The sequence below is a fragment of the Giraffa tippelskirchi genome, chromosome 11, assembly GCF_054371585.1.
Source record: "Giraffa tippelskirchi isolate mGirTip1 chromosome 11, T2T-mGirTip1v1.2.pri, whole genome shotgun sequence".
Lineage (NCBI taxonomy): Eukaryota > Metazoa > Chordata > Mammalia > Artiodactyla > Giraffidae > Giraffa > Giraffa tippelskirchi.
This window is the reverse complement of record NC_137285.1, coordinates 37,635,719-37,650,499: the sequence shown is the minus strand read 5'-3', so window position 1 is coordinate 37,650,499 and position 14,781 is coordinate 37,635,719. Positions and strand designations below refer to the sequence as shown.

Here is a 14,781-nt window from a genome sequence, read left to right as displayed (position 1 = left end):
AACAACTCTTCTAGGATGTAAAATGTCATATTCCACATTTCTGACCTCTCTTTTGATTATAGAGACATTTGCAATGCAGTGACCCTCTCAGCTGAACAATGTGACAAATAGTTTTCATTCAAAATGTCATCATAGTCTCACCAAGAAAATAAGCATAGTGATTAGCCCTTTTAGATTTAGGATTAACTTTTGCAAAAGCATCATGTTTCCCCTCCATTAAAAAGTAATTTCCAATCCCTGCATAAGAATTAAGTTTATCCCCTCTTTCAATCAGATGATAAATGCCCTTAATTAGGGATGCTAATAACTGAAATTTTTCCCTCAGACCTATTAATTATGCTGACACATAGTTCACTACTAGACTTTTTGGCCAAATCTATAGCCAGAATATCTCTTTAGCTCGTTAGCATATTAGACCAAGAACAGATAAATAAAGGTAATATATTTAATTCGTGCACAATTTAATCTCCCACACCCCAATTAAATGCAAATAACACAGCCCAATTGACTTAGTCTACGTGCATGGATGTGTGTATTGTACATGTTGTATATTCTTAGTATAGTATTAAACATTTGCTTTGCATTTTGTAAAACTCTTGGATCTGCATTTCTTGATCTGAGAACAATAATCCTTTGATTTTGAATTCATGAATATTCTTATTTTACTCGCTGTTTCAATGGCAGAGAACTAAAAGTTGTTTCTCTTTTTTTTGCTGCAAAAACCATTGCTCTTTTTAATATAAAGTAATATTTAATCCAAAGAGAAGAAACTCGTAAACGTGGTTCACATGAAACATAAAATGTTAGATGAGCTAATCTATGGCAAAGAGTGAGTCATAGTTAAGAAACGGTCTCCTTGATCAGGTTTAGTGGCTTCAGATTCTGTTTCTACTGATTAACAGCTGTAGATCTGAGTCAAGTTGTTTAGCTTCTCTAATATCAGCTTTGTTTTTGTTTTTCTTTTAATTCATAATACTGGAATCCAATTTACAAGGCTGTTGCAAGATTAAATCAGATACTATAGTAAGAAATCTGGTACAAACAAGCACTCAGCATGCACAGAATGAACACTGTCTAAAGTTTGTCCATGAAAGTTGTATCTCTATTCAAACGTGTTACCTGAGAACGAAACTTTTATATCTACCTGCCATCTCCACTGGAGATTTCATAATATCTAAAATACAGTATATCAAAAAAATAGCAAAAACCACTACAATATTGTAAAGTAATTAGCAAAAAAATAATGTAAGGAAAATTCAACCTAAAAAATCTTTCTTTTTTCTATCCCCAAATTTCTCAGGTCAATACTCTAGGACTCAGGCTTGATTTGCCTCTTTTACTAATTTTCCATACCTCCAATTCCATCATCAAGTCCTAGTGGCTTAACCTTCAAAACGGATAAAATATTTAGCTCCTTCACACCTCCTCCATACTGTAGCCTAATTTCAAACATTCTCAGGGGCTGCTGTCATGGCCTTTTAATCACCATCTCTACTTCCACTGTAGTTTTCACCACTGCCACAAAACCTGATCTCTTTTCCACAAAAACAGGCCACTCCAAAATTCCTTGTTGCTCCCCTGTCCAAAGCTTTAACAAGACTTTGCCTTTCTCTTTGAATAAAATTAAAACTTCTTTCCCTGGCCTAAAACATTGAGATGATCCAGCCTCTGCCTAGTTCATTTATCAAGACTTCTCCTTTCTTTTACTCTAGTAGAGCCATCCAGGCCTTCCCGTTTTCCTTTGAATAAAGGCAACCTGACCCCTGTCTAGAAACCGTTTCATCTGCAAATTTACCCAGATGTTCACATTTCACTGTCCTGACTCTGCTATTAAAAATAATACCTCCAATTCCTTCCTCTCTAGCCACTTAGCCTGCTTTATTTAATTACATAGCACCTCATATAACTCCTGGCCTATATATTACATTTTGTCTATCTTTCCGACTAGAACGTAACTTCTGTGAGGACAGAGATTGTCATTTTTTTACCACAATATCTCCAGTTCCCAGAAGAATCCCTGCTAGAGACTGCTCCACAAATGCTTCCTGACTAAACATTGTCCAGATGCTTGTTCCACATTGACAGCCCATAGAAGCATATGAGTCTCATTGACTCTAATAATAATTCACTTATAAGATCTATTAAATTACTATTATAGTTTGGTCTTAATAAACACAAATGCAAAATGACAATTGGTTAGAATAATTGGCAGTATTATCATCTTCTACCTGTAAAGCCTAGTGAATTTTTTATATCTTCTCCTACTTAGCAATTTAATTTGAACAATGTCTAAATTGAAGCTCGTTCTCAAACAGTCAGTATTGAAATTACTGTTTCCAGTTGATTTGATGCCACTTAAAATATTTTGAAACATTTATTTATTTATTTGGGAAAAGAAAAATGACAGAATGTTTTATTCGTTAGAGTACAATGGATCGCATATAAGAAGAAAAGCTTTCTTAAAATTGTGTTTTCGGAAATTTACATTTTGCAGAGGGTATTCAGATTCTGATTTTTTTTTTTCAGATATACTATCAGTGAGCAAGGGCTCAGTTGGAAGGCAGAAATCCTGTATACTGTTCTTGACTCTGATATTCTCTGGGTCTGTAAGCTCTGGCAAACTGCCTAATTATTCCAGGCCTCAATTTTCTTATCTCAAAAATAAAGGAAATGGACTGGCTCATTTCCAAGAAGACTTCTGGCTATAAAATTAGCATTTTAAGTCAGATTTTTCTCACTTAGAATTTTTCATATATAGCTTTCTTTAAGAATACTTCCATATTACACACTGGGTTATAACTGCAATAACCCCTTATAGTTACATCTTGTTTTACTGCTTACTTGTGTACTAATTCACTTCCTTTAAGAATAGTAGTAGATTTTAATAGGTCACAGCCTATGAATTTACTGGTGAGGGTAGAAGATCACCAAAGGTTAAAAAAATTCTAAGAGACTTGGAAAATTCCATGGATATATATCTATTGGAAATGCTTATCTAAACACCCAAATCCTCATAACAAAATAAGTAAAATTTTTCACATTACATTTATGTGAAGAATCATAGGCCTTTATTATTAAGCTATGTAAAGTCAAATACCACACGTGGGATATATATATATATATGTATATATATATATATATATATATTTTTTTCCTTTGGTAGCTAAAAAGGTGTTCAGTGTTTTGGGAGATATGGGAGGCTCACACTTTTTTGCTGTGGGAAGTCCAGATATAAAAGTATTGCCAAATGCCGAAACTTTTCAAAAGCACAGTGTCTATGCAGATTCTCAGTTAGTGAGCCAAACCAAGAAAAGGTAGGCAGCACATCACAAAGTAGAGATAAGACCTACCTAGAAACATCTACTAGATAACAGAATTGACTAAGAGCCAGAAGGTTCAGGGGAGAGTCATGAGAATATAGCTCAAGCAGTATTTTTAAGCATTTGAAACTGAATTAAAGCCATAAAACGCTTCAGTGGGTCTTTACATATGACTGCAATTTATCACATCACACTAAACACCACAGAGTCTTAAATGCTTATGCTGCTTTTCAAAGCAAGGGTCAATTTGAATGACCACAACCAATGTAGCAAACACTTCTGGAATGTCAGCCATCAGTTAAAAAAGATTGGCACTTTTCCTTTTTTGGTAGGTCCTTTGAAAAATCTGCAAGTGATAAATACATAATAATAAACTGTATTTAAGTATGGTAAATAAATATGAAATAATAGTTGCATATTACAATAACAGGATGGTGATTAGTTGATAAATAATTATCAGCATTTTTCACTCATTAAATCACTCATTCATTCAAGAAATGTTTATTCAGCAACTGCTATATTACACATTCTGTTCTGAGTGTTTCTGGGAATTCAGTTTTGAGCAAGACTTAGGAGCTTCCCTGGTAGCTCAGCTGGTAAACAATCTGCCTACAATGTGGGAGATCTGGGTTTGATTCTGGGTCAGGAAGATCCCCTGAAGAAGGGACACGCTACCCACGCCAGTATTCTTGGGCTCCCCTAGTGGCTGACCTGGTAAAGAATCTGCCTGCAATGCGGGAGACCTGAATTTGATCCCTAGGTTGGGACGATCCCCTGGAGGGGGAAACGCTACCCATTCCAGTATTCTGGCCTGGAGGATTCCATGGACTATATAATCCATAGGGTCACAAAGAGTCAGATACGACTAAGCAACTTCCACTTTCACTTAGGAAGCTTACATGATACTGGAAGTACGACAGCTATTGATGAGGTAACCAAACTGTAGGCTGCCAGACCCCTCTGTCCATGGGATTTCCCAGACAAGAATACTGGAGTGGGTTGCCATTTCCTTCTCCAGGGGATCTTCCCGACCCAGGGATGGAATCCACGTCTCCTGCACTGGCAGGCAGATTTTTGATTGCTGAGCCACCAGGAAAGCATTATATTCTATATAAGCATATAACTTTAAATGACAATTAATGTTTAAGAAAAAAATTCACAACAGAGTAATATGATAGAGACACTGGAGAGACAGGGAGTGGGACCTATAGACTGGCAGTCAGATAGATCATCTCTGAGAAGTTGGCATTTTACTTAGACGCAATGACAAAATGACCACGATACAGATGTCGCCTGTCCCCCCCATTAAAAAATGGAAAAAACAAAACAAACAGCCAGCTACAAAGTAGAACACTCCAGACAGTGAGAACTACAGGTTCAGATGCAAAGGGCCAAGGGTGAGAAAAAGGTTGGCATTTTTAAAGGGGCCAGATTAACTGGCACTAGCAATTTGCTGTCAGTGTTTAGCAACTACTCTCCAGAAAAAAAGTCACCTGATCCGTAAGCTTGCTGATTTCTGTAGTGTAAATACTTCTACACTAGCCGATTTCAAGCAAACCAACGTGGAGATACTGAACAGAGTTGAGAGATGACAATGACCAATGGTGGAACATAATAAAGGCAGCAGCAGATGATGACAGAAGGGGTCAGATAGTGGACAGAGGCAAGGTCATTTAATGCCATGTGGTCAATGGTAAGAAATTTAGTTTTATTCTTGGAAATCACCAAACGGTTTTAATTAAGCAACAGGGCATAATCATTTAATTTATGGCTTTAAGTTTCATGAGCTGCTTGTTGGAGAGAATACTGTGGGGGAGAAAGGCAGTTAGAAAGCTATCATATTTGTCCTGGCTTGGACTAAAGTGGGGGGCTTCCCAGGTGGCACTAGTGGTAAAGAACCCACTTACCAATGCAGGAGACATAAGAGATGCAGGTTCAATCCCTGTGTTGGGAACATCCCGTGGAGGAGAGAATGGCAACACACTCTGTTGTTCTTGCCTGGAGAATCCCATGGACCAATGAGCCTGGTAGGCTACGGTCCACACGGTCACAAAGAGTCAGACATGACCGAAGTGACTTAGCAAGCACACACGCACACAGACTAAGGTGGTGGTAGTGGAGATAAAGAAAATTGGATCAATTCAGGACATTTTGTGAGTCAGAGTCTAGTTGTCAATGGACTTGTTGAACAAAGTTTGCCTTGAGCAATTGTGAAACTGGGGACAGATAACAACTTATGGAGATTAGCTTGGATAAAAGTCAAAAATTTTATTTGGCCTTACTAAGCTTAAGATGTCCAACAAATATGCTGACTAATGTTAATAGCTAAAATAAGTCATTTCCACATTTATTCCTGCTAATACATTTTTCATGTAGGAATTAGTGTTTCCATGACATAGAAAACAATATAAAGGTAACCGCCCTCCAATTTAGGAGATATGGATTTGATCCCTCAGTCAGGAAGATCACCTGGCAAAGAAAATGGCAACCCACTCCAGTATTCTTGCCTGGAAAATCCCATGGACAGAGGAGTCTGGTGGGCTATAGTTCAAACGGTCGTAAAGAGTCAGACACAACTAAGCGACTGAGCACACACACACAAAGGTAACTTGTTCAAGGTCACGTACCTAAAAATTGTCAGAGATGGAATTTGAACCTCTTTTTAACCATAAAGCTATGTGTTTACCTTTATAATATACTTCCATTCCGTAAATTAATTCTTAGAATTAAATTTTTGAAAGTATACAGCTCTGGGTTCCCTGATAATTCCCTGCTACTTATGGTACTTAAAACATATTACTTAATTTATTGCACGTATGAGAAAATTGTACGGAAAACTTTTGGAAGGAAGGATCCTTGGGAACAGAATGTCAAAATATGTGAAGGACAGTAACTTCTTTAAGGCCAGCTCCCCTCTTAGGATGAACCACATCGTGCTGGATTCTCTGCAGTACCTTCATGACTGCACCTGGGTGAAGACTTAGCCTCCTGGGAGTATCTACTTGGTACATATTTCTAGAAGAAATAACAATGAGTAATTTGGACTGAAGACAGAACAATCCATACTTTTCATTATATAAGTTGAACAAAATATTATCTTTAATTGAGTTGTAGCTTCACCTCTTTAAATTAATCTTTAGTAAGTAAATCCTATCGGAGAAAAAAAAAAAAAAGTGAGGTAGAATTGTTACCTTCTGCCCTGGTTTTGTTATTTAACAATGCAACACTTGGTCCCACACACATAGGATAGTGTGGTTGTATTCATTTTAAGCAGTAGACAGGAGTCCTTAGAGAGCTTCCTGATGTGCTACTCTACAGCCATGCAGTCAGTAAATAAAAATACGATGAAAGTGGAATGCTAATATCTTCTCCACAAATATTCAAAGATTTAGAGGTCTGCTGATAAAAATAAGCTGCTGCTTCCATTGCTGCCATATTGCCAAAGTTGACCCATCTTTGAGTTGCCATCAGGTAAGAATTTCAAAAGAGCAAAGGAAAAATGATTTGTGAGCTAAGGAATAAAACTGTCAAATTTTTTTTTCTTGTTTAGAACACTTTGATATTTTCCTGGTTCTCAGAACACTGCCAATTTGAGAATAGCCTGGCATCTGGGACCTAAAAGCTGCCATATTTTTCTGAATTTTCTCATGTCATCTACTAATTTGACTTTTAAATCAGAGCAGTGAATAAGTATTTTAAATCCTGTGTCAGAGACTTCATTCCTAGAATATAAAACCGCAAATTCTGAAACCTGATATCTGAAACTCTCACACTGTTCTACCCAAGAGGATATTGATGACACTGCAAGTATAGAAAGGAATTGGATAAAAAATTATGGTCACACATGAGCTTTAATAATTTTAAAAACATCTAGTCCAACATACCTCACAATTTCTGATTGCTTTATATGTAATTCATATTAAAGGATCTCCATACACCTACTTGAATTCTTCTACTCCTGTGTCCTCATAAGCCACCAGTCCATCTCAAGACAACCCAGCAAGAAAGCACTCATAAAAATCTGTACTTTGGGGAAATTTTCAAGTAATTATCTAATTTCCAAGACTGCCAAAATACTTTGACCAAGGGGCCAATGTCCCTGAATCTCATTCATGCCTCCCACCATGATTCTTAACATTATGTTTAAGGCCCTGAATGACAGATATCCACATAATTTCATTTTATTGATAATCTGAACTGGCATTTTCTAATAACTCATAACTCTCCTATCTCAGTATTGGATAGAATATAAACACACTTGGTCTTCACATTTTTCATTTAATGGCAACAGTCCTTCATAGAAATTAGAGTTGCACTTGCATTATTTGTCCTTATATTAACAATTTCAGATCCCCAATTTTCCCCAGGATTGTGGCTGATGGCATCATGAATGCACACAGTCCAGCTCCCTGGAACCAGGACTTGGTTCTTGCAAAGTCTGCACATTGAGACCAGTGCTCTAACGAATCTCCTCCTTGTGCAAATGCCTCTCAACAGGCGTACCAGAAGAGGACACTCTTAACTCTATTATTCCCAGTTTTCTTTCTCTCCCTTCTTTCCTTCCTTGGTCCCTCCCTCCTTCTGTCTTTTTCCTCCCCCTCTTTCTTTCGCTTCCTTCCTTCCTAACTTTCTTTTTCTTTCATTCTTTTTTTCCTAATGAAATGTCATTTTTATGCTGGCATACTGATGGAGAAGCATCATTACAAGTGGTGGTTAAGTTTGCTGACTAGCCCACAAAGTCCACCCTAACCATAATTTGGCTGATCTACAGTTTTTACATGGTTAAGCACTTACCATGCAATATATTCTTTGGAAGTCTGAAAAAACTGATACCACAATAAAAATTCTTAATGTAGCAATGCATAAAGTGAAAAAATATGAATTTCAATGTTTTAAAATGTTTGTTAAACAATTGATACATTTTTTAATAAGACTAAGTAGTAAGGAACAGGGCAGACATTTGTAAGAATTTTTGAATGTTTAAAGTGCATGGATCACAATTCTTTAAAATCATTATATACACAATGTGTTAGGCATATTTAACAAATATTGTATCAGTTAAACATTGTAATAAACTACTTTGTAAGTACTACTATCCCCATTTTACTGAGAAAATACTTAGCTTGAAAGAGATGATAGATTTTGTCTGAATCACAAAGAAAACTTTGAGAGAACCAGAATTTAAATCACCATCAGTTCAAATTTAAAGCTTTTAATCAGTGTATTATATAGACAATTATTGGGTTTACTTTGCAAATAAAATTATTTTGGAAATTATTATATATTTTTCAAATTTTACTTTACCTCAACACTAAAACCTTCTCATACACTAAACTTATAAAGATATACTAGGGTCTGAATCCTACTCTGCCACTTCTTGGCTGTGTGTGTGTGTGTGTGTGTGTATACGTGTGAGTGCTCAGTCGTGTCTGAGTCTTTGCGACCCTATAGACTGTAGCTCCAAGCTCTTCTCTCCATGTGACTTTCCAGGCAAGAATACTGGAGTAGTTTAGCCATTTTCTACTCCAGGGGATCTTCCCAACCCAGGGACTGAACCCACGTCTCTTGAGTCTTCTGCATTGGCAGGTGGATTCTTTACCACTGTGCCACCTCCTGAGCAAATTACTTAATTACTCTGAAGAGTTTACTGTAAGTAGAGTGGAAACAAAAACACCATAGTCTCTGAGATAATAAAATAATGTGTAAAAATGGGTTAATATCTGTAAAATCTGGCAAACTGCATGACTCAGATTGCCAAATGTCAAAAAACAACCATTCCCTTCCCCTGCACAATATCCCCCTCTTGGCTTCACAGGCACACAAAAAGATTTTTAAATTCTCAGAATGATCTGATTGAAAACAGGCACTCTTGTCTAGATGGCTACATTCTTTCTCTGACATGGCTTTTGACTTAGAATGTTCCAAAGCACAAATCCCCTGATGGAGAACTTCTATGAGTTGTGGCCTGTCCACCCAGGGTCACCTTACACTGCATCTCTGATTCTCACAATCACAATCTGCTCCTCGCCCTGGGATGACCTTTGTGTGACACACCATCTTGTGCAGCAAGTTTTATAGTGACAGATGCCTTAGCAGCCAGATTCCTGCGTGTGGTTTCTCCTCCCCCAAATGATCTCCACAAAGACTCTGTTTCTGGGAGTGCCTAGAATTGACTGCACATATCCAGCAACTGCAGAGGAGAGCTGAGTCTGGGGTGTTTTCATGATAAAATCTCGCCTCTAAATATCTGACCCTCTACTAGTTTGTACTCCGTTTTATCCTTCCTTTTCTCCAGGTGACTCTTGAAATACCGGATTGATCTGAGCCATGTGGCAGTGACTGCATTTGTCATGTGAAAATGTTTATCTACTGACCGAGAAGTACTGCCTACATATATAATGAAACATGGTTCAGATCAACTTGGTTTAAGTTTTATGTGGTTACCACACTACATTCTGCTCATCATTGCCTGGGATTTTATAGTTTGCATGAAATGTAACACAGTCATTCACACAGATGAAAAAAAAAAAACCAAGAATAGTGCTTTCTTTCACAAAGCAATAATCTAAGATGATTACATTCCCAAAAGTAAATGGTGAATAATACAGACAGAGCCATCTTGATAAATAAGCAGTGGCACTATCATTCGCATACTTCACATAAATTTATAATTACTCTTAATCTTCAAATCTCCTTTTTTATGAAGCGGTGACATGAAATTGTATACTCTGGTCACAAATAACAAAAATATCAATAAATTATATTCATCAAAAACATTTCAACCACAGTAAAAACAGCTCATTTGAAAATTCAGAATAATTCTCCTATAGCAGTAGCTGCACATCTACATAAATACCCATACACCAAAAATATCAGTCCTTGGAGGTTCCGACAAATCTGCCTGGTCTTAAAACAATTTCAACAAATTAATACAGAGATGTTAACCTTACTAACTTCCTCAATAATTAAAACAGTAAGTTTTAACAATTTTTATAAATGAGTGTTACATAAGGACAATGCTTCATAATTCCCTGAGACTTTCGAAGATCAATGATTTATTCATTCATTCGTTTTGTCAACACCTATTTAAGCACATCTACTTTCTTCAAGGCGCAGAGGTTCTTTAACAAATTTTAGTTGTTTCAGCTTTGACTTAGAAGTGTAAAACAAAATAGTGGTTAACAGTAATGTTACTTTTTGAATAGACTGTTTTATGCTACTTGCTCTACAATTTTATGCAATTACTGTTTCCAAACAGTGAGAGCTAATGTATACTGCTTTTCTTTCTCCCTAAGGTAGTTCACTACACTGATACTCAGGGAGAAGCCAGGCTCTCACTGACACCCTTTTTGGAGTTCTGTGGGGCTTCATCAGATGCTTATTATATCTACTTATGATTTGGCAGAACCTACAGGACTAATGAAGTAGAACTCTGGACCCACTCTCTTATCTCCATGACCAGTTAGAACCATCTGAATGTTTTCAAAGCTAAGGTACTTGAAATGCCCACAGTCAAGGGGTAGAGTGTAGAGTCACCTCCAGAGATACTGGGTCAGCCTACCAAGCAAGGATATATTGTGTCTTATAGGAATAGAGCTTTGTTTGTAATGTGCTTAAACCCTTACCATTTACATATAAATTTTATAAAGTGATATATGTTCTATAAAATGATGTGGATACAACTGAAGTTCCAAGCATTAGTAAATTTCAAAAAACATTTAGTTTAGTGGTAGATAAACGTACTTCCATTTACATATATTATGAAGAAATTTTTCACAGTTGAACAAGGTTATTACAGATTTACCTGAATCTGTAGCTGTGATCAGCAAGACAAAATGTTCCTTTGTTTCACGGTCCAAACTCTGTGTTACTCGAAGTTCTCCACTAGCTGAGAGAGTAAAAGCATTGTCTTCATTACCACCAAATAGAACATACGCGAGTTTGCTGTTGGAACCTTGATCATCATCTCTTGCCACCACCTACAGGAGAACATAATACAGGCCATGAATGTGAGTAATACTCACACAATGCATATCATGAAATAAAGTGTATTATTAAAAATAAGCATTATTATTAAAAATAAGTGTATTATTAAATATAATAGGGTAGAGGCATCCAAACTAATGTTAAAAGGTTTCAGAGACATGTCTGTAAGTTTTAGGTAAAATATTAAAATGGCACAGAGGACAATATATAATTTATATAAAACCAGGTATAAAATCAACACATCGCATTTTTGGAAGACTTCACAAAAAAATTTTTAACAGCAGATTCATCCAGGTAGTTGGATTTGTAAAGAGGGAACGAAGAGCAACGTTTGTAAAAGTTTTCAAACTTTAATATCATTTTATTTTCTTACTATATACAGAATAACTGTTACAGTGAAACAAAATTAAAAAATGCACAAATGCATAAATGTGTGCAGCATAGGTAAACACAAAAGGATATAATTGAAATACAATATTTCATCTACAAGGAAATCAACAGGTCCTTAGTTGTAATTTTCATAAACCTGTCCTTTTCGAGATCTGCTGTATTGGCAAGTAAGCGTTTTTGGATGAGAATGAGGAAGAGTGTGGGGCAGCATGACCACTGTAATTAAATGAATTGTCTTACAATGAGCACAATATTTGTTTGATTTAAATATACTTACCTGAAGAATTGTTCTGGGTAATGTTCCCAGATTCTCAGGGACATTGACAGAATATGGAGATAGCTCAAATATGGGGACAAAATCATTAATATCCAGTAGAACAATGTTGACGGTAGAGGTATCAGTTCTGGGAGTGCTGCCCCGATCTGTTGCCTGAACAGTTAAAGAGTAAGTAGGGGTCTTCTCTCGATCCAACGGCTTAGCCACAGTGATTGCTCCTGTGACTGAGTCGATCCGAAATTCCTGATTGGCATTACCATCGACAATGCCATAGCGGACCTGTCCATTTGTACCTTCATCTCCATCTGCTGCAAATACTTGTATTATATCCGTTCCAGTAAGTGTATTTTCATTAATCTCCACTTTATACATGGTCTGTGCAAAAACAGGGTTATTATCGTTGATGTCAAGTACCATCACTACCACCTCTGTAGATGAAGAAAGAGATGGGTGACCTTTGTCCGTAGCCACCACTGTGAGAGTATAATTGGAAACCTCCTCTCTATCTAGCTCGCCAGTGAGCCTTACTTCTCCATCAATGGTCCCGATAGTGAACTTATTTCCTGAAGGGTTCAGTAGGGTGTATTCGATGTAGCTGTTTGGGCCGCTGTCTGGGTCAGTTGCTTGTGCTTTGAAAACAATGGTATCAATAGGTGTGTTTTCTGGAATGTAGGTCAATTTAGGGGAAAGAAAGGTTGGGGGGTTATCATTGACATCCAACAAAATAATGGAGATTTGAGCAGTGCTTGTGAATCTGGAGGCTGGAAGCTGTGGTAGGTCATGCACTTGAACGACCAGATTGTAGAAGGACTGACTCTCCCGATCCAAAGGTTTTACAACTTTCAGTACCCCATTCTTGTCTACTGTAAACTGCCCAAGACTATCGCCAGAAGCAATGCTATAAGCCAACTGGGAGTTGATACCTGAAATGGAAGGGGAAAAAAATTAAATTTTCTGAACTAAATGATGGTTGCAAACTAAACTGCACCAAAAATTTCATGATATGAACCTGTGTATTGGATACACATGGCCTCCAAACACACCTTATGAATGATTTAGCCACAGTTAATTTTCTTTACAGGGAATACATAACCCATAATTCTTTTCTTGGTATCATTTGATTTGAAAAGATGTTTACAATCTGGTGAACAAATGATCTATATACTGCTGGCTATTTACCAAGGTGTTGAAATGCTAAATTACGAAAGTGAAGAGGAAAAAAATATACTAGAGAGCGGATATTTTTCTATACATTTCTTTATTTCTGTCACATAATTCCTGAGAGTTCAACATTAACAGTGCCATACTGTACTACTAGCCAAACATTTATCACATTAGTAATTTATTGAGGCCAACGCCAACTTTCAGAGAATGATAATAAAATTTTCTGATATATAGCATTAGTCATGGATGCTTTAAGTCTACTTTTACGTTTCTTGGCAGAACCAATAAATACTTTTTAATTCCTATTAAGTGTCTGGCTAATACCTCTGAGAAAATAATTCCCTTTCAAATTTTATTATGTTTATTTACTGTGGTTTAAAAGTATTTTTGAAGGAAATGTTAGCAGTAAATGTATGCATAAAAGACTCCAAATATAAAGATTCACACTATTATTGGGCTATTTTTAGATAATGTTTTATCAGTTTTTCCCAGGAACATATGTCACATTTTAATTTAAAAAGGCATATATAAATCATTTTAGAAAATGATTTAGACATTCTTCTAACGGAGATGATGTGGAGAATTGCTCGGCCTATTTATTAGTTTAGTAAATAATTTAAAGCTAACTTACAGATAAGCAGTGCAAACACGAAGAAAAATTATATTTCCTTCCCCAGAATAGCATTTTCTTCACTGGTCCATAATGTCATGTGTACTTTTATATTTTATCATAAACATGTTGGGCAATTATAGGATCACCTAAGAATTTCTAAGAAACATTTCTTATATCTAGATAATCCATCCTGAATAAAGATGCTCTACTTTGGGATCTTATGCTATGGAAAATCCATTGAGTTATATAAATGGCTTACAAATGGCTCCTATATTTATGAACTTTAACTATTCAAGTGTCAAAAATGATGTCCACTCTTTGTCGAAAGTCTTCTAGAACAAGTTGACCACCCTTTTCTTGATTTACTCTTTCTTAGGATTCTGTAGATACTTCAGTTAGCTTCTGCCTTTTCTTGAAACTCATTAAGTCTTTGTAAAGGCAAGTTTTAGTTGAGTGATACAGTTTTCTTTTCTACCAGGTAGTGCCTGCTTATTCATTTTTTTGTTTTTTTTTTTTTCTAATGCTAGAATTATTATTTTCCCATGCTTTGATAGTCTCTTATCAAATATCCTTTGTCTATATGTTGATGCAGAGGAAACTATTTATGGAGATAACTTTCAGGCACTGGCTTATTCACAAAAATTTCTAGGATAAACAAGGATTGAGTGGATTTTAGAAAAGGTAGGGGTTTTCTCCTCATTAAGAGTTGTGGCTTTTAATCTTTGCAGTTTATTTAAGACCATTCACAAGAGAACAAAGCAGAGGTTATAAAGTTCAAAATACTTAGGACACTGAGGATCAGGAAAAATATGAATAAATAAAGCTAATGGAGGCCACAGGTCAATTCCCCAGCAGGAGATAAAGAGAATTTTAAGATCTGGATAGAACAAGGTCAACAGCCTACTTCAACTCTCTGACTTCAAATTCCACAGGTTTGGGGGAAGAAAAGTTCTATCAACTTATGCAAAAAAAAAAAAGAAAAAGGTTTCATCAACTGGTACCAAATATGGATATATTACTGAGAAAATAAT

The 14,781-nt window shown here is 36.3% G+C and overlaps 1 protein-coding gene across 2 annotated transcripts in view; it reads right to left on the bottom strand.

Moving 5' to 3' along the window:
* The window catches only part of FAT4 (FAT atypical cadherin 4), a 173,468-nt gene that overhangs the window by 61,750 nt on the left and 96,937 nt on the right, over positions 1–14,781 (bottom strand). For both annotated transcript variants that reach the window (XM_081538149.1, XM_081538150.1), the window contains 2 exons: positions 11,974–12,896; positions 11,125–11,299 (listed from right to left, as the gene is read on the bottom strand). In XM_081538149.1, coding sequence (XP_081394275.1) covers positions 11,125–11,299; positions 11,974–12,896 — 1,098 coding nt within the window. The remainder of the gene's footprint in view (positions 1–11,124; positions 11,300–11,973; positions 12,897–14,781) is intronic.